Consider the following 22,201-nt stretch of genomic DNA (forward strand, 5'->3'; position numbering starts at 1 on the left):
TACAGCTAGTCAGATTTTTTTTTTCTCCTGTAGAAAATTTGAGAAAAAAGATTGAAATTTGCTGCTGAAATTTTTGACTTCTTGATGAAAACTTAAAATATGTTGGTCAAAAATTAAAATACTTTGATTTGGAAATCTTGCTGAAGTGTCTCAGCTCCTGTTCTCCTCTCTTGGTTGGACTCAGTAATCAGATTATCTCCCAGACTGTGCTATCGGTAATGTGTGCAACCCTTTTGTCTCTACTTTGTCCTACGTGCACAGGTCTAACTGAGTATAGTTTTGTATGTAGGATCTTTATGCTTTGTGATAATGGATTAAAAGGAGAAAACATAGCTTGACTTTTATTTACTGGGTTATATTTGCAGAATTGGGAGTTAAACAAAAAATCTTTCTAATTTCAAGTGGAACAAAACGTGACTGGCAAAACAAGAAACTCCTAGAGATGATTTTAATCAGTGTTTAGAGTGGAATCAGACTTTGAAGTCCATTTAATTACTCTAAGTGAGGAGTGTATAAGTTTTTCCATCTACAGATACATATTTCCAACTTGCCGAGAGTCCCAGACTCATGACAATACTGCACATACATTTACAATGAGACAAATAAATGCATAAATGGACAATAGCTCTGAGTTTATAAGAAGAGGGGGAGCCAGTGCCTGAAATGTACATATTGTTGTGGCAACAGAAGACATTTTCACCTGGCTTTCAAGGGAGAATCTGTTCCAGATGGTTTTGTGGTATGAAATATTTGCTTTGCCCAGCTGGAGTGTGGGGAAAAAAATCCTGGTTGTATAAGGTCTCATCCTGAGAGGTACTAAAACCCCTCAGGATTGTGCCCTTAGCAAGCACATGCCAAGTGGTCTGGGGAAAGGTTTGAGTGCCCAAGTCACTGGCCTATAGCATCTCTCTCTCTCTCTCTCTCATAATGCATATTTAATTATTGATACGTAGTGGAACAGCTCCCACAGGAGAGATTGAAACCCACCCACAAAAGAATATCCGGACATCCAGTGGTTAGGTCAGTCACTTGAGAGGTGAGCAACCTAACTTCAGATCCCTTCTGCACATCAGGGAGAGGGGGGCAGTACTGGGTTTACCATGGCACTGGGCCCAAAGTCAGAAGGGGCCCCAGCCTGCTGAGCTGGCCAGGAAAGCTGCCCCTGCACCTGCCCCTTCCCCAAATCCCCCACCCCTGCTCTGCCCCCCACCTGTCTCTTTCCACCCCTGCTCCTCCCCAGTCCCGCCCCTGCTCTGCTTCTTTCCACCCCTGCTCCTCCCTAGTCCCGCCCCTGCTCTGCTTCTTCCCACCCCTGCTCTGCCCCAGCCCTGCCCCAACTCCACCCCTTCCCCTGAGCAACGTCCTGGGGGACTGCATCAGGGGTCGGGCACAACTTGCACTCACTGGGCAGCGAGAAGTGGAGTGATCTGGCCTTGGCCCATTCTGCTAGTGAGTGCTGGGGGGGGCAGTTCCCCCCTGCCTCCAGTCCCAAAGCTGGGAGCCAGGGGAGCAGAGCGAGCGGGCTGGGGCTGGGTTGCTCCACTTCCCACCACCCTGTGAGTGCCGCGTCGGGCCTGCCCTGCAATCACCGGGTGGCAGGAAGTGGAATGACCGAGACCCAGCCCGCTCCGCCAGCTTGTGCTGGGGGTTGGTTTCCCCCTGTCCCCCAAGCCTGGGGAATAGATGGAGTGGTGGGGAAGGCCCATGGGATGGAGAAGAGAAGGGGATAGGGGAAGTGGAGGCCCAGCATGCAGATCCCCTTGGCAGCAGCTGGGGCTCCTCTGTTAAGCAGGCCCATCAAACCCTCACCCTGACAAGCCCCATCTCCCCTGCATCTGTTCCACCTCAATGAGCCCCCCCCAGACACCCTCCCCACTGAGCCCCAACTACTGACACCTGGACCCCCACCCAAATGAACCCCACCTCCCATGCACCCAGACACCCCCCCCACACACACACCCTGCTGAGCTCCAACCACTTTCACTTGGTCCCTGCTGCAGACTCCCATTGCCCCTTGTACCTGGAACCTCCCTGTCCATCCAGATTCCCCACTGATCTGCCTGCACCCAGACTGCCCCACATAGAACCCTCTTATCCCCATCTGGATCCCCCCACACTTAATCCTCCTGCACTTGGATCCTGCTGGCAGGTTGAGCCTCCCTGCTCACATCTGATGTGCCTGGTGCAAAAGGGGCAGAACCCCAGCGTGTTTCTATGGCAGGCATGGCCCTTGTGCAGTGCAGGGTCAGGTTCAGCCTCACTGGCAAGTCTGTGTCCCAGGGGGGTTGGGGAGGCTGCAGGGTATTCTGCCACCTCCATGCAGCCAGTGGCCTGTGCTCCCCACTGCCATGGTGGAGCTTCCACATTTATTTATTGTAAAAAAAAAAATAGCAGAATTTTAAAATATTATGCTCAGAATTTGATGCAGAATTCCCTCAGGAATATGGGGTGCTGTACAGCTGTGCTGGTGGGACTGTGAAGGGGATGCTGGACAGTAGGGAATCGGTGGGTGGGAGAGCTGGGCAGGGGGCATGGTGCATAGAGTGCTGTGCAGTTATGGTGGGAGGTCAGTGGAAGGGGTCTCTGGGTGGGGGTGCTGGGCATAGCAGGTCTGGGGGCATTGGGCATAGGGATCTGGGGCGGAAGTCTCTGGGCGAGAGGTGCTGGGCATAAGGGCAGGGCAGTGGGCAGGGGGGAAGTGTGGAAGGGCCACACTGGCAGTGCAGGTCTGGGTGGGCCACTGTGCATCCAGCAGTTGTGGGTTTGTAAACAGTGCTCTTATGCTGGGCTGAGTGGGGCCACTCCTGCTGCACTGCACCTCATTGTCTCCGACCAGCCCCTCACTCTCCAGACTGCCCCCTATCACATGCCCCATTTCTCCAATGGGGGCCCACAAATATGTTTGATGCCAGGCCCACAAAAAATTAATCTGGCCCTGCAGGGGAGACTTGAATCTGGGTTTCACACATTCCAGGGGTGTGTCCCAGTCTCAGGGCTAAAGGTTGTAAGGAGGCTACGCTCTCTCCCACTGCTGCATTTTTGCTCCCAAACAAAGAAGAATAAAAACCCTGGTACAGCCTGGGACCCGTGTTTGCCTGTGAAGTTCTCCTGGGAAGGGTGAGCTGGAGAAGAGAGATGCCAGGTAGATGTCTCTACCTTGCATAGATTAAGGCAGTATAATAGTTTCCCCTACCTTCCCTGATCATAGCCTCAGGTATAGAGCCAGGCTGTTTGCATGAGGAGTTTGTTCTGATAGAGCTAAACTGGGTTACGGGCGGGGGAGGGCGTGCTTTTTTAATCCCTCTCTGCATTAAAGTGAACGCTTTTAAGTAGGGGCTGCTAAATCATTCATGCTTCTGTTTGCTTCTTTTAGCAATTTGCTCTCTAATTGCTGCTGTTTGCATTGATCGCGCGCGGGGCGGAAAGGGAGTCTCTGGAGTCTCCCAAGTTGGCTGCTGATTTATCGAGTATCATACCGCCTCCTCTTTCACCTTGGTGGAGCCGCTGGCTCTATTTTAAGGCAGACGCGCATGGCTCAGCACCTGTTCTCCGCAGTCCGGGGAGCAGAGTTTGACAGCTCTCCTCCAGTGTGATCTTTGCCTTGGTTTAGTGCCTGTTTGTTCCTCTTTCCTTTGCTCCTCGCTGTGGAGCTTGACTCTCTGCCCCCCCTTCCAGAGCCACACTCACACACAAACCCTCCCTTTAAACTTTGTGTTTCTTCTGGATTAAAAGGCGCCTCCGGGTGCGGAGCCAGATCTGAAAGAGACTGGGTGTGTGGCTGAGGGTTTGTTTGCTATGGCTGAAGCAGGACGTCCTGAGAACCCCAGCGAAGAGTCTGCAGCGGATGAGTTCGGTGATATCATCAGGAGCAGATCTGGTAGGAACCGCTTGTTTATTTACTGATGGGGCGTGTGAGTGTGTTAAATACAAAGTGCTTGAGCGTGGGCCATTGTCTTATTTTCTTCCATGGAGGTCAAGAATTCCACTGAAGTTGGTGATGTGCTTGGAAAAGTTTCTCTGTTGCAAGGAAGGTGTGGACAAAACAAAACGCTGAATGCATGTGTACAGGGCTACATAGAATACCCTGTGGAAATGCTAAGTTCACACAGGGCAAAGCGATTACAATTACTCCACTTGTGAAAATAGTTGTATTGTATTTAAATGAAATGGGCACTTCTTTAATTTGACCAGACACACTTATTACCCTGTCAAAAGAACTGAATGTTAATGTACAATATGTTGTACTTTCAGAAAGTAGTTATGCTGACAAGAGAGAAAATTTATGGGCAGGTATGCAAAGACAAGGCTGATTATTTTATTCACTTACTGCAATATTAATGCAGTTAGTGGAGAGTGGCATTTCAAATTTAAAGTTATAGGAATAATTTAAAAAAAAACACTTTAGATTGGTTAATGAAGTGTAGAGGGACTTATCCAGAAACTTAGAAAAAACTGTGCATGTGGAATAAGTGGGTTGTGTAAAGTTCTTAGTAAGTATTTATCCTTCTTATAGAACATAAAAGATCTTGGACTCAAGCAATCACACAAAGTTATGGTTCCATTTGTGTAATAGGGCAGTCTGTTAAAGCTGTAAATGGAAGCAGCTGTAATGTTTCCCCATATGCTAAAGTTTCAGGCGCCTGGACTCCCTCTGTTTAGTCTTGGAAAGGAACCAAATCTTGGGTAGTGAAGGTATTTATAGACCATTCAGAATTTACACATTTACAGTGTAAATAAACTTAGAAATACAGTAGTACTTAATTATTTTATCTTTGAAAAAGTATAAGCTAAAGTAAAAAGGCCAGAGGATAATGATCTCTAAGAGAGTGGGAAGTTTTTTTTTCCAGTCCAATTTGTAGCACAGCTACCTCAGAAAACTTCTGCTTCCAGGTGATTTTTGGGGAAGCTTCTGGCCTATTGATAAATAATTTAGGTGACAAAGTTCTGGGTTGGCAGAAGGTAGAATAAACTCCGTTCCCCCTACCCCTAGGCTAGGGTGCATGGTTTTCATTATCCCACTGTAGAGAGACTCTTGCAATGTTGTAAGTACAATTCTTCTTTGAAATTGTAGTAATACAAAATATTTGCTTGGAATCTGTGCTCCTTAAAGTGTGTTTCTTAAAATGGCATCCACTGTAGTGTTCTTAAAATTACAGACGTAAAGTCAAAAGTAGACCTTTTCTGTGCAATATTCCAGAAATTAGGAGTTGTCTTTGAGAAGAAGCAGTGCATTTAGGTGGATGTTGCTACAGAGATCCTTCCACACCTAACTTTTTTTTCCAGAACTGCTTATGGCTCTGATTACAAAGTTTCTTTATTGAGAAGCTGCATCATTGCAGAATGGAAAAGCTGGAAAGAAAAATTATCCAGCAAACTCCTTCCATGTTGATTGCAGTGCCACTAACTGACTAGAAACCTACAGATGCAACAGTGAATTAACCCAGTTCTAAACTTAGACAATTATATTTTTAGTAGATGTAGAATGGAAGGTAATTACCACCAACACCCCCAACCTTAACAACTTTAAAAAGACAAGCTATTAGCTTGTTTTTATGCATGGGAGTGGATATTAATTGGAAACAAAAAGCTTGAAAACTTACATAATATATTTTTTCTGGGTGTAGGAGGTTGTGATTCTCCAGAGGTTGCTTTAGGAAAGTTACTGTTACTAACTTCAGTTGATCACTTAACAACATAACTTATTGCTTAGTAAGTACATGAGGGTTTTAATATTATTATTATGATGTATTTATTTCTACACTGTTTCCTCTGTATAGTTTAATTATAACTTGAGGAACACAAAATCACAAGATGTATTCATATATACATTTCCTTGTTGTCTCTTTCCTCTCTATTTTCCTTGAAAGCCTGTCTCCAAACCAATTTAGGTGACAACAGAAATGTTAAGTATGTTGTACTATAATCTGAGCAAAAAACCTCAAAATGGATAGATAGGGTTTAAAATAGATCTTTCCACTTTGCTCTTGTGTCTGAGTGTAATCAAAATAATTTGGATGTTTACAGAAGTCATGGAATTCAGAAAGCAGGTTTTTAGATTATAAATTGTATTGTATCTTTAATAATTCTACCATTGTTTGAGGTTTAGACAGTTTGTGAACCACACAGTTTTAAATAGTAATCAGGAGGAATCTGAACATTATCATTTCATAGCTTTCATCACAGATGGAATTTTCAAATGGACCTAATGGGAGCTGGCAGTCTAACTCCTTTGACTTTCAAAGGGAATTGAGCATCTCACTCTCATAAGAAAATCTGATCACACATGTAAGCAAGCAAGCAAGCAAAAAAACTCACCCCAACACTGGCAGCTTAAAACTATGTTCAGAGCTTGGTGCTGATTTTTTTGGCTACAACTGTTGAGGGGGGGGGAGGGGAGTTTGGTCTCCTTTGCCAAAAAAAAAAAAAGCAGATTCAGATTGACTGACTGAAACTTTGTCAAATTCACAAACTTGTTTCAGTTAAAAACGTGACAAATTTTTGTTTTGGAACAACTTTCATCTCAAATTTTACTTGTTTGCATTTTAAAAAAAAGTTAAAATGCATACAAGACATTTCATTTGACTGAAAGGAATTTTTAAATTTATTTCTTAGTTTGCTGAAAAACTCTCATTTTGGGTTGGCCCAAAACAGTTTTCTTTTTCATTTGGCCAGTGAACTGAAAAATCTGTTCACACAGCATCTACCAGAGGTAAATATTTTTAAATCAGCAGGTCCATGTAACTTGCACCCAAGAGTCCAAATAGAGTTGACTCAGAGATGTCTAGCCCACCAATATTACTGTTTAATAAATATTGCAACAACAGGAAAATTCCAGAAGACCGGAAGAGTGCTAATGTTGTGCCAGTATTCAAAAGGGCAAGCAGGATGACAAATATAGGCAAGTTAGCCTGACATCATTCCTGGGCATAATATTGGAGAAGCTGGTATGGGATTCAAATGATAAAGAATTAAAAGATATATAATTAATGCCAGTCAGCATCGTATTGTGGAAGATGGGTCTTATGATGTTTGACTCCTTGAGGTAACTGTGTAAATATAATATACATAGAATTTGGTAAGGCAAAATTTGACTTAGTACATTCCTATTAAAAATGTAGCATTGTACAATATCAATAAAGCGCATGATAGATGGATTAAGAACTGGCTAACTATCAGATCTCAAAAAGTAGTGATCAATGGGGAATCAGCATTGAATGGGGGTGTTCTTATTGGTACTAGGCCTGATGCTATTCAACATTTTCATCAATGATCTGGAAGTAAGTATAAATCACTGCTGCTTAAAATATGTGGATGACCTAAAAATTGGCAGAATGGTAAATACTGAGGAGGACAGAAAGTCTTAAGGAATATTCTTGACTGCTTGGATAAGTTGGACCCATTTGAACAAAATATGTTTTAATTCAAGCATGTGCAAAGTTATACATCTAGGAACAAGAAATGCAGGCCATACCTGTAGAATGGGGGACAGTATCCTGAAAAGCTGTGACTATGAATAATAATTCAGGAATCATTGTGAACAAGCAATTCAACATAAGCGTTGAGTGTGGTTCTGTGGCAAAAGGGTCTAATGTGATTCTTGCATGTACGAACAGATGAGTAGCAAGTAGGAATAGTGAGGTGATTTTACCTCTGCATATGGTAATGAAGAAACTGTTACTGGAATAGTACATCCAATTCTGGTGTCCACATTTTAAAAGGCATATTGAAAAACTGAAGAGGTGGCAAAAAAGAATCTTAAAAAATGATGCAAGGACTGGAGAAAATGCCTTACAGTGAGAGCTCAGTCTACTTAGCTTATCAAAAAAGGAAGATTGAGGTGACTTGGTTATATTGTGCAAGTCCCTTGACAGTTGAAATTACTGGAAATGAAAGGGCACTTTCATCTAGCGGAGATTGACATAACAAGAAACAATGGCTGGAAACAGAAGCCAGCCAAATTCAAATGAGAAAACAGACTTCTTTTTTTTAAAACCATTAGTGATTAACTATGGGACAAACTGCTGAGGGAAGTGGTGGATTCTCCATCTCTTGATGTCATCAATTCAAGACTGGATGCCTTTCTGGAAGATATGTTTTCGCCAAACATAAGTTTTGGGGCTCAATACACGGGTAACTTTATGAAACATAATGCCCTGTGATATACAGGAGGTCACATGGATGATCTAATGTTCTTTTCTGGTCTGAAACTCCATGAATCTATGTGGAGTTTTGGCTCCTCTCTTCTTCTTAGCATGGATCTATTTTTCTATAGAGCTCCCTGGTTTAACTCTTGTGTACTATATGGGATTCAAAAGTCATCCCCTAGCCTTACCTGATTGAAGTTGCACAGGAAGTTTACTTCTTATCCCATCTGCCAGTGGCTGGGTACAGTCCATCTGTGCATTGCTATAGGCACTCTTTTCCTCCCAACCTTCAAATTAATAGAACTTTTATAATAGGCTAGATTTCCATTAATCAATCAATCAAAACTATAAACCTGATACATCTGGACTTCAAGTTTAACTGATTGGTAGATTTGTTGATCCAGACGGCTCTGAACTTAGTTCTTCTAATTTGCAGGTTTCACCATAAGGATGTCTGTTGTTCAAACAGCATTAATAAGGACTTAGTTGTTAGCACTTAATGAAAATTTAGAATATGGTTGGTAATGTCTGAAAGAACTTTATGCAAAACCGTTTGATTAGGATTGCCTTGTTATGCATAGCTATGTTTTGAATTTAAGTGTACTTGATGTCACATTTGTTGAATACATGGAGAACAGTCTCCTGTATGTGGAAATTGTGATGCTTAACAAAACCAGCCTTTGTGCTTTAATATCTCTGAAACCAGATGTGGTTTTCATAGGACTGGGATTTCTTTACTAGGCATATGACATATAAAGTATCATCATGGTTTCTAGAACATATTTAGGTGCATTGCTAGAATGGTTCATTTAGAGAAATCATTTAAAAAGTGGTAAACATAATTAAAGTGGTAAACAACTTCTGTGCTGTAAAAAAAGCTGCACTCCATTGCTGTTGTCCACATTTTCATTAAAGTTATTGAAATGATTCTATTATTTCTGTAGTAGAATAAGTAATCGCAGTCATTATTAGCAGCAGCAGCAGCGGCAAAAAGAACTAAATCCTAGGCTACGCCATATTTGTATGTAGGCTATAGAAAGAATGGGGAGTCTTTAAGGATTGATTTGTTCTTAACGTCTATCAATAAACTATACAATTCCATTGGCTTGGTGAAAGTGAGTGAACCACTATTGCACCATTGAAATTTGACTTGAAAGGGACGTATGGTTTGCCTCAGGGCTGGGAGCGAGGGTTCTGTCCCACCCAAATCTGCTTAGGTATTCACTGTGCAACGTCACTTCACCTGAGCTTTTATGGAGGAATAAGAGTTCTGCTCTTAAGGAAAGAGCAATTACTGGACAGGAATTAACACTGAGCAGTGTTAGAGAAGTAAATATTCTGGAAGAAAATTCAGAAGCAAATTAAAATATTACTTGGTTTCCCAGTTGCATCTTAAAATATATTTAGCGTTCGTGGGCATTAACAATGCATCTCAGAGTGTGCCAAATTCTTATTGAGGGAGAAACTGTAAACCCACCAGTTATTCAGGGCAGTAGCAAAGAGCAGCCCTCCGATCACCGTCTGCCTGAAGCATTCAGAGTAGTCAGGCACATTAAGAAAACAGGTGCCAGATGAAAGTGTATGTCAACAGTGTAAATACTAACAAAGTCAACAAATGTGACTCCATGTAATGACATGTGTCCTTGATTTGGCATGGGAGATCTTGCAGATTAGGTGCATCTTTCTGCATTCTGTATTCTAGTCTTCATACTGTACCATTGGCTGGTCTCCTAAAACTGTCATACCACCTTCTGGCTGGGCACAATTCCATTGTAATAAAAACCATGAGTGCAGGCATGCAAGAAGACCAGTACAGAATGTTCATCATGCTAGAGTATGTGAACTAGATGGCTGTCCAAGAATGTTAAAATGGCATTCTATACAGAGCTGCTGTATGTGAGGTTAGGGTGATATCTAATCTATTTGAGGTTTTACAGTGTGCTTATTTGGAATTGCTACTCTGGTTGAAAGTTGGATCATATTCAAAAATAAGACATAACTTTCATGACTGCTAAAGGTGGGATTTTGGCTCTGATGAATCAAGATTAGGGTTTTGCAGGTAAAGTAGTCATATAAATGAAATCTCTATTTCTAAACGCTCTTTGTGTGGGAACAAGTATAGATTTTGTCCTTAGTGGTCTAGTGAACCACCAAGCTACAGAACCTGACAGAAATATGGAGGCCAGAGCAGTGGGCCTCACTTATACTCTTGTGAATTCTGAATGCATTCATCAATAGTTGGCTAACTCTGAGTTGAATGAAAGAAAATATTTAACAAAACAGCTAAACTGTACCGACCACATTCCTTGTCTACACCCCTTCAAACATCCAGCCACAGGAGACCTGTGACACATGAAGTATATAGCTGTTGGTGATGTCCAGGAAATGTCACAGCAGTTACAGCCTGATGTTCCTATCCATCTATTTTCTCACATACATGCTGGAGAGATGGCCCTTCTGGTCTAAAAGCCAGAACAAATTTGTTACATGTATTTTTTTGGACACAGTTGAGTTGCTAGAATTTTCAGTACTGTTTAAAATCAGTGTGTAAAGATTTTATTAACATATAGTAGGTGTACAATAAGTACAGTGTATTAGAACTTCATCAGTGATATCCAGACCCCTTTGACTTCAAGAGGAAACATATACTTGCATGAACGAGAGGTTGTATCCCTGCATACAGGGCCAGTTCCAGGCACCAGCGTTCCAAGTGGGTGCTTGGGGCGGCAATCTGCAAAGGGTGGCAGTCCATGTGTTCTTGGCCCCAAGCAGCACACCGAATTGCTGCTGTGGGTGGCGGGGGCAGTCCGTGTGCCCTTAGGGTGGCATGTGCATTTCCGCAGCAGTGGCAATTCAGCCGCAGCTTCTATGTTCAGCTGTCTGCGGCGGCGCAGTTTCTGTCTTCTGACTGAAGACAGAAGCTGCCGCTGAATAGCTGCCGCCGCGGAAAGGTGCATGCTGCCTTAAGGGCACACGAACTGCCCCCGCCGTCAGCAGCGGCAATTTGGCACGCTGCTTGGGGCGGCAAAAACAGTAGAGCTGGCCCTGCTGTATAGTACAATCTTTTAACCCGTGCTCTGCAAGACTGAGATCTATAACTGGGAAATTTTACATTTAGGCTAGTATAGCAGATTTTTTGATTTGTTCAGTGTCTTTATTGTGCATTGAAAGCCTATGTCCTGACACTTTCAGAAGTGCTGAGCTCTCATAGCTCCTGTTAGTATCTTGCCCACATTGTCTATATAATTTTGAGAGAGGGAGTTATTTAACAAACAAAAAGTTCATGTTGCCTTCAAAGTGCGGTTGAAAGACCTGAGAATGAAACTTTAACTTAATTTCTGTTACAGGACATTGAAGTAGTCAATTTCTTTTCAGGAAAGGGCAGATCAGCTAACATTAGTTTGGTTGATATATTACATTTTTAATATTGTGAGAGTGAGTTGCATGATGTTAGTTCATGGGAACATTGCCTTGACAACAGGATTTTTGTGCTTTTAAAAGATTCTGGTGTTTTAAACAAATCAAAAGAAATGCTATCGCAGCCTTTCTTCAATTAGAGCTAAAGAAAATATAACATCTGTAAACAATCAGCGTCTTACATAATGTTTAGTTAGCAGCTTGTATATTTCATTCTTGTAATAGGGTTTGGGTATACCGCAGCCTGGCTAATGTGAATAAGTTCCCAAATTTTGTAACTGATGAGCACATTTTTTAGACATTAAAGGTAGTATATTCACTTTAGGAATTTGTGTTAAATTGTATTGCTAATTTTGCCCCTTTTTTATTTCTTATGCTAAAGGTAGATAGCTTATTGAAACTGGCTTACCTGTTGAATGGACTGTGACTCAATCACCTGTCAGGAAAGCAAACTGGCAATAAATACTAACAGTTGTTAAGCCAGCGCCTCCTGTGGTGAGGGGGTGTTTTTTGTTTTTGTGTTTGTTTTTTATCAGTATGAATAGCTTGGCCGTACTGTCACATCAAATACAGGAAGAGAATCGACAAGGCTACATACGTATGGTAGTAATACAAACTAGGCTTTTTATATAGGTGCTTATTCCCACCATCACCTTTATTTTGTTGTACTTTGAGCTATGAAGAATGGCTAAATGCCATTTAGCCAATGTTATCTGTTAGACAAGGGTGACACGGTGGCTCAAATTTTCCTAATTTCCAGTAATGTGTTTAATGCTAGAGTATTTTTCAAAATATGTCCATATAAAAGTAATTTTATGTTATGTTCTTCAACATCAAGATCATAAACAGAAATCCAAAGCACTAAAAATTATAATATATCTTTATTTAGAAGTCACGCTGAAGTAGGTTGATTTCACTAGCAGGGGAAATAGTTTCACCCAGCTATAGTTACAAAGAAGCAGCATAATGGCACCCTCATGGAATCCTACCTCTCTAAAGGCTCTGATGCTGAAAGCTGCTTCTCATGGGTGAGCTCTTGTGCAGAAATCAACAAACCACAACAGATTTCTGCGGATGCTTAAAATATTACACAAAACTTCCAACAATTCTTTTTTGCCAAGAGCAAAAGGCAATTTTCAACGTTTCCCTTTCACCTTGGAGAAAGGGCCTATCTCTTGCAGCATGAAAAGCCCTGTTCCCAAAAAAATACACATCCATCTCATTAAAGGGGCTACTTTGGCTCTCATTCTCCACCAGGCTTCACCCATTCAGAGCAACTTACAGGACAGAGTCCTAAGAAAAAATCGTGCCCTACTGCAGACAAGTCTCTTGCCTAGAAATGTTCTTCCCTCTCTGTGCCCAAGCTTAGGAGGAAGCTCGGCTCAGACTCTGTTAAACTACCCAACTTCAACGCTATAATAAACATACCTGTGCCTTTTCAGACCGCAAAACATGATCTATAGCCCTTACAAAGAAAACCCCAACATTGAATTGCTATTGAGGAGAAATTTTTGATGCAAAATGGTCAATACTCTTATTGATGCTAGTGTTTTGTGATCCAGTGTTCTATCCATTGCCTGTTTGATTCTGCTGTGTGTTAAACCAGTTGCTTGGTGTCTGGCGAGCCCCACCCTGTTTTTGTTATCTGAGGAAAATCTTGTGCTGAATTCCAAGGTTAGTGTTCCGCTGTCTTTATTGACCTAAATGATTGATATCAAGAGCATGGTGCGATTGAATTACGCTGCAGCATGCAGTCAGCTACTATAAACAGTATTATCTACATAAAGGTTTGGCAGTGCTGCTGAAGTACACATTTGCTTATGTGCTGGAGGGATGGTTGGATCATCACTTTTTTAAATATAGCCATGTTTATTAAGCAGCTAGTACAGGAGATATAATCTTGTATTTCTTATTTGGAAGATTCATTGTATTTTAAAGATCTATACAGAGATTAAAAGTGAAACTTTTTACTTGTCTTATGTATGCCTCTTTGTGTCCCTTCAGCTGAGTCACTGTGGAGAATGATGCACCTACCATGGATCCTGCTACTCCCAAACAACAGCGTTTGTCCCAAACTTAGTGCAGACTTACTCTTACCACTTTCATCTCCTTTTCTCTGCAGAAGTGCTAAGGGTATCATTAGGAAAAAGAGAAACTTAAAATTGATCTTCATTTTTTTTTGAATATCCACATTCTGCCCAAACTAAAATGATGAGAGAGAGAGAGAGAAAATATAAAGAACATCTGAAAATATAGCTGCTGGAAGGGTTTTAGCACCAGATAAACTCACTGCAAAAGCAAAGGACTCCGTAACACTGTTTATTCAAAAGACAGCTTCTTTTTCTTTCAGTAAACAATCTCTGACTCTTGTCTCGAGGCAACTGCATTAACAAATGATCGTCTGATGCTGAACTATTATTTATACATAATTCCATGACTTTGTGACATTAGCTTTTTGTCAGATGACGTCTGCCCTTTTCAGTTTCTTTAATTCCAATGGTTCATTGTTTTGACATTTTAGTTTATCAAATTGGTTACAACCAGATGCGTATAACATGTACTCGATGCTTATTTATGCCAACATATGTTATGTTCTAAGATTAGTGGAAATAAGCTGATGATGTTAAGACTGATTATGTAATGCATTGGTAATATTGGAGGGGCTTTTTGTTCTCAATGGTTCTCAATACATACTGTGAATTATCACCATGTCCATATGCATCTTCCAGAGAAGTCAGTCTGTGAATTCTGCCCTGAGGTTTGTGGTCTACATGTACACCATGAAGTGTCAGATCTGTACCCATACCAGTTTTCTCAACTGAAGGGGAGAGAATTCTGAAGTCTCTGTAACAACACAACAGACGTGTGTTGCCAACAAAACCGGCAGCTGGCACAACTAAGTCTTTTATGCAGATTTTCAGATAATTAAGCTAATTCAATTAGGATTTTTGTGATCTTTTCCTTTATTGTATAAGTCTCAAGTGTAATGTTTTTGTGAACAGTAGAGAGACAAAGTTAAGGATTGAAATTATGTGCTTTAGAATACTAGATCCTCTTAAATGCATATCAGCTTCATCTTCAACAGGGTTTCCTCAGTAATAGTAATGGCATTGCAAGGGTGCAAACTAGTGCTGAATTCTTTGGCCTAACCTTGCATTCCTTATTCAGGAATAACTCCAGTTGACTTCAGCTGAAGTCTTGCTTGAGTGAAAACAAAGGGCCACATTCTACCCACAATCTGTGTATTGAACCCCCACTGGATCCCCAATGGGATTTGCTACCTCTCTGAAGCTCCTTTCTCAGTTGTGACTTCCTGCTCTTGACTCTAGGAAAGGCCTTCTTTCTCCAGTGTGCCAAGAAACTTTGCTATCTTCCTTCAACTTTGGACGGAAGAATCCCATGCACTGCTACAGACTAGGCACCGATTGGCTAGGCAGCAGTTCTGCAGAAAACAACCTAGGGGTTACAGTGGATGAGAAGCTGGATATGGGTCAAGTGTGTGCCCTTGTTTCCAAGAAGGCTAATGGAATTTTGGGCTGTATATAAGTAGAGGCATTACCAGTGAATCAAGGGATGTGATCATTCCCCTCTATTTGACATTGGTGAGGTCTCATCTGAAGTACTATGTCCAGTTTTGGGCCCCACCCTACAAGAAGGATGTGGAAAAACTGGGAAGAGTCCAGCAGAGGGCAACAAAAATGATTAGGGGGTTGGAGCACATGACTTATGAGAAAAGGCTGAGGGAACTGGGATTGTTTAGTCTGCAGAAGAGAACAACGAGGGGGGGATTTGATAGCTGCTTTCAATTACCTGAACGGGGGTTCCGAAGAGGATGGATCTAGACTGTTCTCAGTGGTACCAGATGACAGAACAAGGAGTAATGGTCTCAAGTTGCAGTGGGGGAGGCCTAGGTTGGATATTAGGGAAAACTTTTTCACTAGGAGGGTAGTGAAGCACTGGAATGGGTTACCTAGGGAGGTGGTGGAATCTCCTTCCTTAGAGCTTTTTAAGGTCAGGCTTGATAAAGCCCTGGCTGGAATGATGTAGTTGGGGATTGGTCCTGCTTTGAGCAGGGGCTTGGACTAGATGACCTCCTGAGGTCCCTTCCAACCCTGATATTCTATGATTCCAGTCTCTCCTTGAGACTCACACTTTCAGCCAGCCATGTGCTAATAAGGCTGAGAATACACTAGCAGTTTTGTTCATATTTTCCACCCTTTCACTTTCACCAGTGCAGTTCCACCAGTTGTAGCAATGAGGGGAATGGTACAATATGACCCTTGGTATGGGATGCAGGATTTGGTCCCGTGTGTTTTTTATTGTAAACTCAACCAAGTTTTATCCCAGCTATTTGTATTGGGGGCACATATTTACATACATGAGCATAGGAAGTGGCCTGCCAGTGTTGTAAAGAGAGAGATCACTACTTGCATATTGTCTCATTGCTTTGTAAAGTTATGGCGCTAGATCTAAGTGACACTGAAGCTGCTATCTTGTCATTCAAAACTACAATTTTGGAATACAACAGGAATATTGTTAAGAGCCTGGTTTACAATCTGGCCCCAGTCACATGGCAAGGTTAAGTACTCTGTCATAATAGCTAATGAAAGTTGTTCAATTCAAACTCTGAACAAGATATGTCACCCTAAAAAAACAATAGTAGTATCCACATCAGGATGAGTACAAATGTATTCTAAAGAGAGAGAACTTAAGGAAGTATTGGAACCTCCTGGAATATAGGTCTATTAATAGGAACAAATGGTCTTCTAGATAAGAGGGATTTAGCAATGTAATTTCTACTTGGAATTTTTGGAAATGTTTTATGTAAGTGATTTCCCCCGCCCCGACTCCTTCCCAAAGCACTGCTAACAAACTAAATGGCAGACGTTTAAAAATAACCAACTGAATTTCTGAAATCGTTACATAGCGCCCTAAATGTTCATAGCATTTAAAGGACCATGGTGCTTTTGCTTTACACAATAATTTATACTTACCAGTTTAGTTTAAAAATGGTTAAATATTATCTAAAAATAACTTCTGAACAGTGCTGTAAACACGTCATGCATTAGGAAACAACATCTATAACTAGTTTAACTTACTGTTTCAGGTCTCTCAGATGTTAAAATCTAAATTCTTGATAGGGTAAAAATGCACAATTAGTTCATTTAATCCAATATGTATGTTGCAAACATATATCTTAAATTATTGATTCAGTGTGGGGAAAATGGAGGGGGGAAGTCTAATTTCCTTTTAAGATGGCTTATCAGATATTTCCACGTAAATTAAAAATAATGTTACTGGCAGCAGTTTATAGAGATAACATTTGCCAAAGGAAATAGCAACTTGGTGAATATAGAGAGATTTTTCAAAACTCTCTCAGATGTTAAATTATTAAAATCTAATCAAATCTCAGAATGCCCACTGGAGATACACATGCTTTGATCCTACAAAAAGATTTACGTGTGCAGACCTATGAGCCTGAGTGAAGCTTCTCTGAAGCCAATGTGACCTTGAGTGGGAATATCCCTTTGAGCTCTCACAGCCTTCATGTGTAAATCAACACAATTCTTGTCTCACCAAATATATACATATCACTGTGATAAGAAAAAAATAGAACCCCATTGAAGACAATGGGTTGCATGGATGTAATTGAGAGTGGAATTTGGTCCAGTATTTTCTTTATAGGTAAAGTTTTTAGAGTTACTTGTACAAGCGACTCTTAAGAGACTTTCCTGAGTTATTCATAGAACGTGCTAGGGGATAAAGATGTAAACAACATGTTTTAAAACAGTGACCCTCAAACTTATTTACTGGTGACCCCTTTCACATAGCAAGTCTCTGAGTGTGACCCCCCCCCCCTTATAAATTGAAAACACTTTTTAAATATATTTAACACCATTATAAATGTCAGAGGAAAAGCAAGGTTTGGGGTGGAGGTTGACAGCTCGCGACCCCCATGTAATAACCTTGTAGGCCCCTGCGGGGTTCTGACCCCCAGTTTGAGAACCCCTGTTGTAAAACATCATTCATATATGAGCTATTTAGGGCTCTGTAGGCCTACTAGATTAAATTGTAGCACTGGTGTTCAAATCCTGATCAGAAACTTTTTTTTAAGCAAGTCATAGCAGGTGGTATGTTCTGCAAATTGTCATTCATGTGATCCAAATTCAGATGTGGTATAAAATGTTTGCAGCTCTGTGGATTTTAGTAGTCAGTGGTGTTATATCCACTTTACACATGTGAATTTAGCAGCATTATACCCACTATCACCATCCATTTCTAAATCTGGCTTTTTAGATATTCCATAAAAAGCAGTTGCATTTCTTCAAGGGATGGGCCCAATAAGGTTTTTGTTAAGAGACTCAGGTATAGATTTTCATGAGAGAAAGTTATGTCTTATAAAAGATGCTTGTCGTTTATTGAATTTTACATGTAAATAGATGATGGTTAGGACTTTGCATTCTGTAGAATGAGTCAATCCAATTTTAAAGCATTTTATGTATATAAACGAATCAACTCTAAAAACGTCCCTGTAAAATAACTGTTAGTAGCCACAGTTTTACAAACGGGGAACCTATAGCACAGAGAGGTTCACAGACTAAGCTGAGGTCATACAGTGAGTTATTAAATGGAGTGAGGAATAAAAGCCAGAACTTCTGATGATCAGTTTCCTACTGTAACAACTGTACTGTACATCTTCACTAAACAGAGGTAATTCTGAGATATAGTTTCTAATATGTCGTTATATTAACTATGCACAGTAAACAGTCATACCAACTTCACTCTTTTGGTGTAATAAATACTATGTTCAGCAGAACTATTAGAACAATAATAACCACAGTGGAATGACTGTCTCATGTGTTCTTTCTTCAGTCTCTAGTTTTAAAATTTATTTTGAATACACGTGTTTAAATTGGAACCACCTTGAAACAAAGGACCACTTACACAAAAAGATCTGTGTATTTTTCCTGGAATGTTTGTGTCTGTTGCTGTTGTTTAGGCGTATATAGAATAAAGCTGTTTTCCCTCCTTAGCCAAGCTACTCATTCTCTTTGATTCTGCTGTCACGTGCCATCCTGTCTGTTTAGGTTTGTGTTACCACAGAAAAATGCACTGATGTTAAAAGTCAACAAAATGATTTCAGTACAGGATTAAAGAGGAAGAGTAGTCTAGGGATGGTCTAGAAAATAATTAGTCCTGCCTTGAGTGCAGGGGACTGGACTAGATGATCTCTTGAGGTCCCTTCCGGTCCTATGACTCTCTATGTCAAAGTATAAATGAGAAAACAGTTACTGAAACCATGACCAAGAAGTGTTTTTAAAAGATGCGGACCCATAAAATGGATGAATGGTTAAAATGTTGAAGTGTGTATTATGGCTGCACACCTGCACTGAGCTCTCCGTGAGTGTGTTCTGAAACATAACTGTTCTTAACAGCTAATATAGGAAAAATGATTACTGTAAGGAAGACATAAATGTAAATTGGTACAAGGCAAAGACAAAAAAGAGAAACAGGTGCATCCTCATATCAGATCCTTTTTATAGTATATCTTAATCATACAGCCTGTAGAGTCTATAAAGTCCAAGGCAAGCACTAGATTGTAGCCTGCATTGTGGTTTCTCCAGGAATTCTCTTCATTCTGGTATCTCACTGTACAGCTTCCATATTGTGGAAGAAATGGAGGACACGGAAGGCATCGAAGTAGATAGTACAGTACTTTACCATTTTTGTTATTGCTTTGTGTACTGTGGTCAGTATTCAGACACTGTACCACTCACTTTTCTACTGTTTTGAGGAGTAATCCAAAGGAAACAATGTCAAAATTATCATAGGTATTAAACTGTGGAAAATTCATCTTATTATGCGTAACAGTATTTTGTGGCTTTAAAAAAAAAAAAAAGAAAAAAGCCCTAGCTCCTGGAGTCATGGGGTTACAAGTAAACTTCAGTCTTCATTTTTTAAATAAAGTTTCTAGTCGTCATGTTTTCTAGCTTTTTTTTTTTCCTCTGTAGCCGTGAACTCTAAAGGCTGAAATCCAAAAGCTAATTAACCCAAACATTTATTTCTTTAAAAAAATCTCATGATGTGTAAATGCTCAAACTAGGCCTTACACATAAAGTTTACTGGAGCTCCAGTGGCCAGAATGATTACAGGGGGAAAGCTTGATGATTTCTGAAAGAGACTGTTTTCAACAGTAAGGCATTTCATAGGTAAGGTGATTTAGATTTCTGTGCTGAAGTGCGAGTACCTAATTCCTTTGTGATATGAGCAGTTCTGTATGACTTGGCTTAGAAGCAGAAGATGTACCAGTAATACAGTGAGTAGATGTGACGGAATATTTAATCTGGTGACATTTTGGGGAAAAGGTGGTTTGTGAGGCTTTTTTTTTTTGGGGGGGGTAACATATTATTAAGAGAGAGAGAGTATAGAACAAGGGAGAATGAATGCGAACAAAGTAGAAATTCTCAAAGATGAGCGTGATGGCAATAAGGTCTCAAAAATATGGAGCGATAGGAATCACTTATTGAGAAGTTGAAAGAACTTCATCTGAGTTGATCTAACAGCATAGACGCATTCATAAGGGCATGAAGCATAGATGACAAAATCCTTTAATATAAAGGCACTGGATCAGAATGTTTAGAGGAAGCAGAGCAGGGTATGTGCCGACTATATTCAACACTCTGGAGAGTCTAATTGAACTGCATTCTAGCAGATAGTAAGTTTTAAGCTTATGCCCAAATACATTTGTTAGTTTCTAAGGTGCCACAAGTACTCCTCGTACTTTTTAAGTTTTAAGTATGAAGTTACAACTTACAGGCCAGGCCGGTTTGTTTACCTGCCCCGTCTGCAGGTCCGGCCAATCATGGCTCCCACTGGCCACGGTTCGCCGTTCCAGGCCAATGGGGGCTGCGGGAAGCGGTGTGGGCCAAGAGACTTACTAGCCGCCGCTTCCCATAGCCCCCATTGGCCCAGAGCAACAAACAGCAGCCACTGGGAACCATGATCAGCCAGACTTCTGGAGGCGGCAGGTAAACAAACCAGCCCAGCCCACCAGGGGCTTTCCTTAAACAAGCAACATCCCAAGTTTGGGAAACACTGTTTTAATGCATAATTCGTCTTTTAGCCATAGCTAAATATTATTCTGAACTGCTAAAATATCAAATTATAGGCCCAAACCCACAATTCCCATGCTGGAAGAGGGCCAGTTGGTATCTTGCTTTCATAATGACTGCAAGATTAGCTGCTAATGAGATGAAACCAAGTCCTAGTTTAAAATCCAAGTCAGATTTTTCTTCTCTAGAAGTAAGAGAAAAACTTTAAATGGGAGGAATAAAAACTAGAGCTGTCTGAAAATTGTGTTTGATTTCACCAAATTGTTTTGGTCAAAAATTTAATTAAAAAAAAAAAAGCAGACCTACAAAATGCTTAAAAATTGAAACATTTTGTTTAGACTTTTTTAAACGAAATGTTTCAAGTTTTCAGTGCAAAATGATTGTTTCAAAATTGCCTTTAATTTTACTTTTAAAAATTTTTTAAAATGGTCAAAATCAAAATGAAAGTTTTGATTTTCATAAAAATAGAATATTTCTGACCCATTTACATTCAACAACAATTTTTTTTGGGGGGGTGAGTATGTGGTTTGATTATTTTTTTTCCCCCCATTTTCACCTCCCCCCACCAGGTTTTTTTTTTCAGAATTGCCAGAAAATGAAAAAATAATCTGTTGTTTGCTCAGCTCTGATTTTTAAAAAAGCATTCAAATGAAACTGGATAGCATATACAATAGAGCCCAGACTGTTTCACAGAACAAATCTTATTTGAAGAAACCAATTTGATAACAATTTTTCAATGATATAAACATGAAAATATAAATGTGTAGAGTAAAAAATACTGCACTGACAATGGCACATTTTAGAATTTATTTACCTGTAAAGTCATAAAACAATGTAACTCACTTGTGGCTGGACCTGTGTGGAGTAACTGGTCATCTTATGGGATCATAAAGAGATGATATTTCATGAGTGCAACTTTACTAAAGTGACATATTTTTAGCGGATACTTGGCAGTAATTGGATTGGAGGAGTAAAGATTTATAAAATCCATGTTTACTGTTTTAGTCTCTTCTAAAGATTTGTGGAATGTGAATGGAAGTGTTGTCGTGTTGGATCTAGTGATAGGGCTTTTCCAGCCTGTAGCTATAATGCTAAAAATCAGAACTCTCTTATCCTACTGTATCTGTAAATCAGATTGTGTTTTATATATCTGCCTGCTAAAGTCTGGTGTGTGAATGCCTCCAGGAATGCAGTTGTGGACATGTACTGTAGCTTTTGACCTTCTTCTATTGCAGTATTTGAATGAATTATGGTTGATCATGGAACTTGATTTGCAGTGCATTAGGTTTACCAGTCTGTGCTATGATGAAGTAGCAAACCCTACTGGCTTAGCTGAAAGGGATAATTTTCATCTAAGGTTGCTGAAGATGTCAATCTCAATTTTCTTTGGTACTTTCCCTTTGTATAAATAATGCTATGAAGGATATAACTAAGTTCTCTGGGCTAAATTCTGCTCTTACACTTCTGAAGTCCCACTGAAGTCAATCAGTCTGCATATGTATGAGGATGCAGAATTAACCCCTTTGT

The 22,201-nt window shown here is 40.4% G+C and overlaps 1 protein-coding gene across 1 annotated transcript in view; it reads left to right on the forward strand.

Annotated features, from left to right (window-relative positions):
- Positions 1-644: 644 nt before the first annotated feature.
- Positions 645-22,201, forward strand: part of LOC116822169 (dystrophin-like) — an 836,401-nt gene continuing 814,844 nt past the window's right edge. The window contains exons 1-2 of the mRNA XM_075059855.1: positions 645-654; positions 3,651-3,877. Of these exons, the coding sequence (XP_074915956.1) occupies positions 3,796-3,877 (82 nt within the window). The 5' untranslated portion in view covers positions 645-654; positions 3,651-3,795. The remainder of the gene's footprint in view (positions 655-3,650; positions 3,878-22,201) is intronic.

Source organism: Chelonoidis abingdonii, chromosome 1 (genome assembly GCF_003597395.2).
Source record: "Chelonoidis abingdonii isolate Lonesome George chromosome 1, CheloAbing_2.0, whole genome shotgun sequence".
In the NCBI taxonomy this organism is placed as follows: domain Eukaryota; kingdom Metazoa; phylum Chordata; order Testudines; family Testudinidae; genus Chelonoidis; species Chelonoidis abingdonii.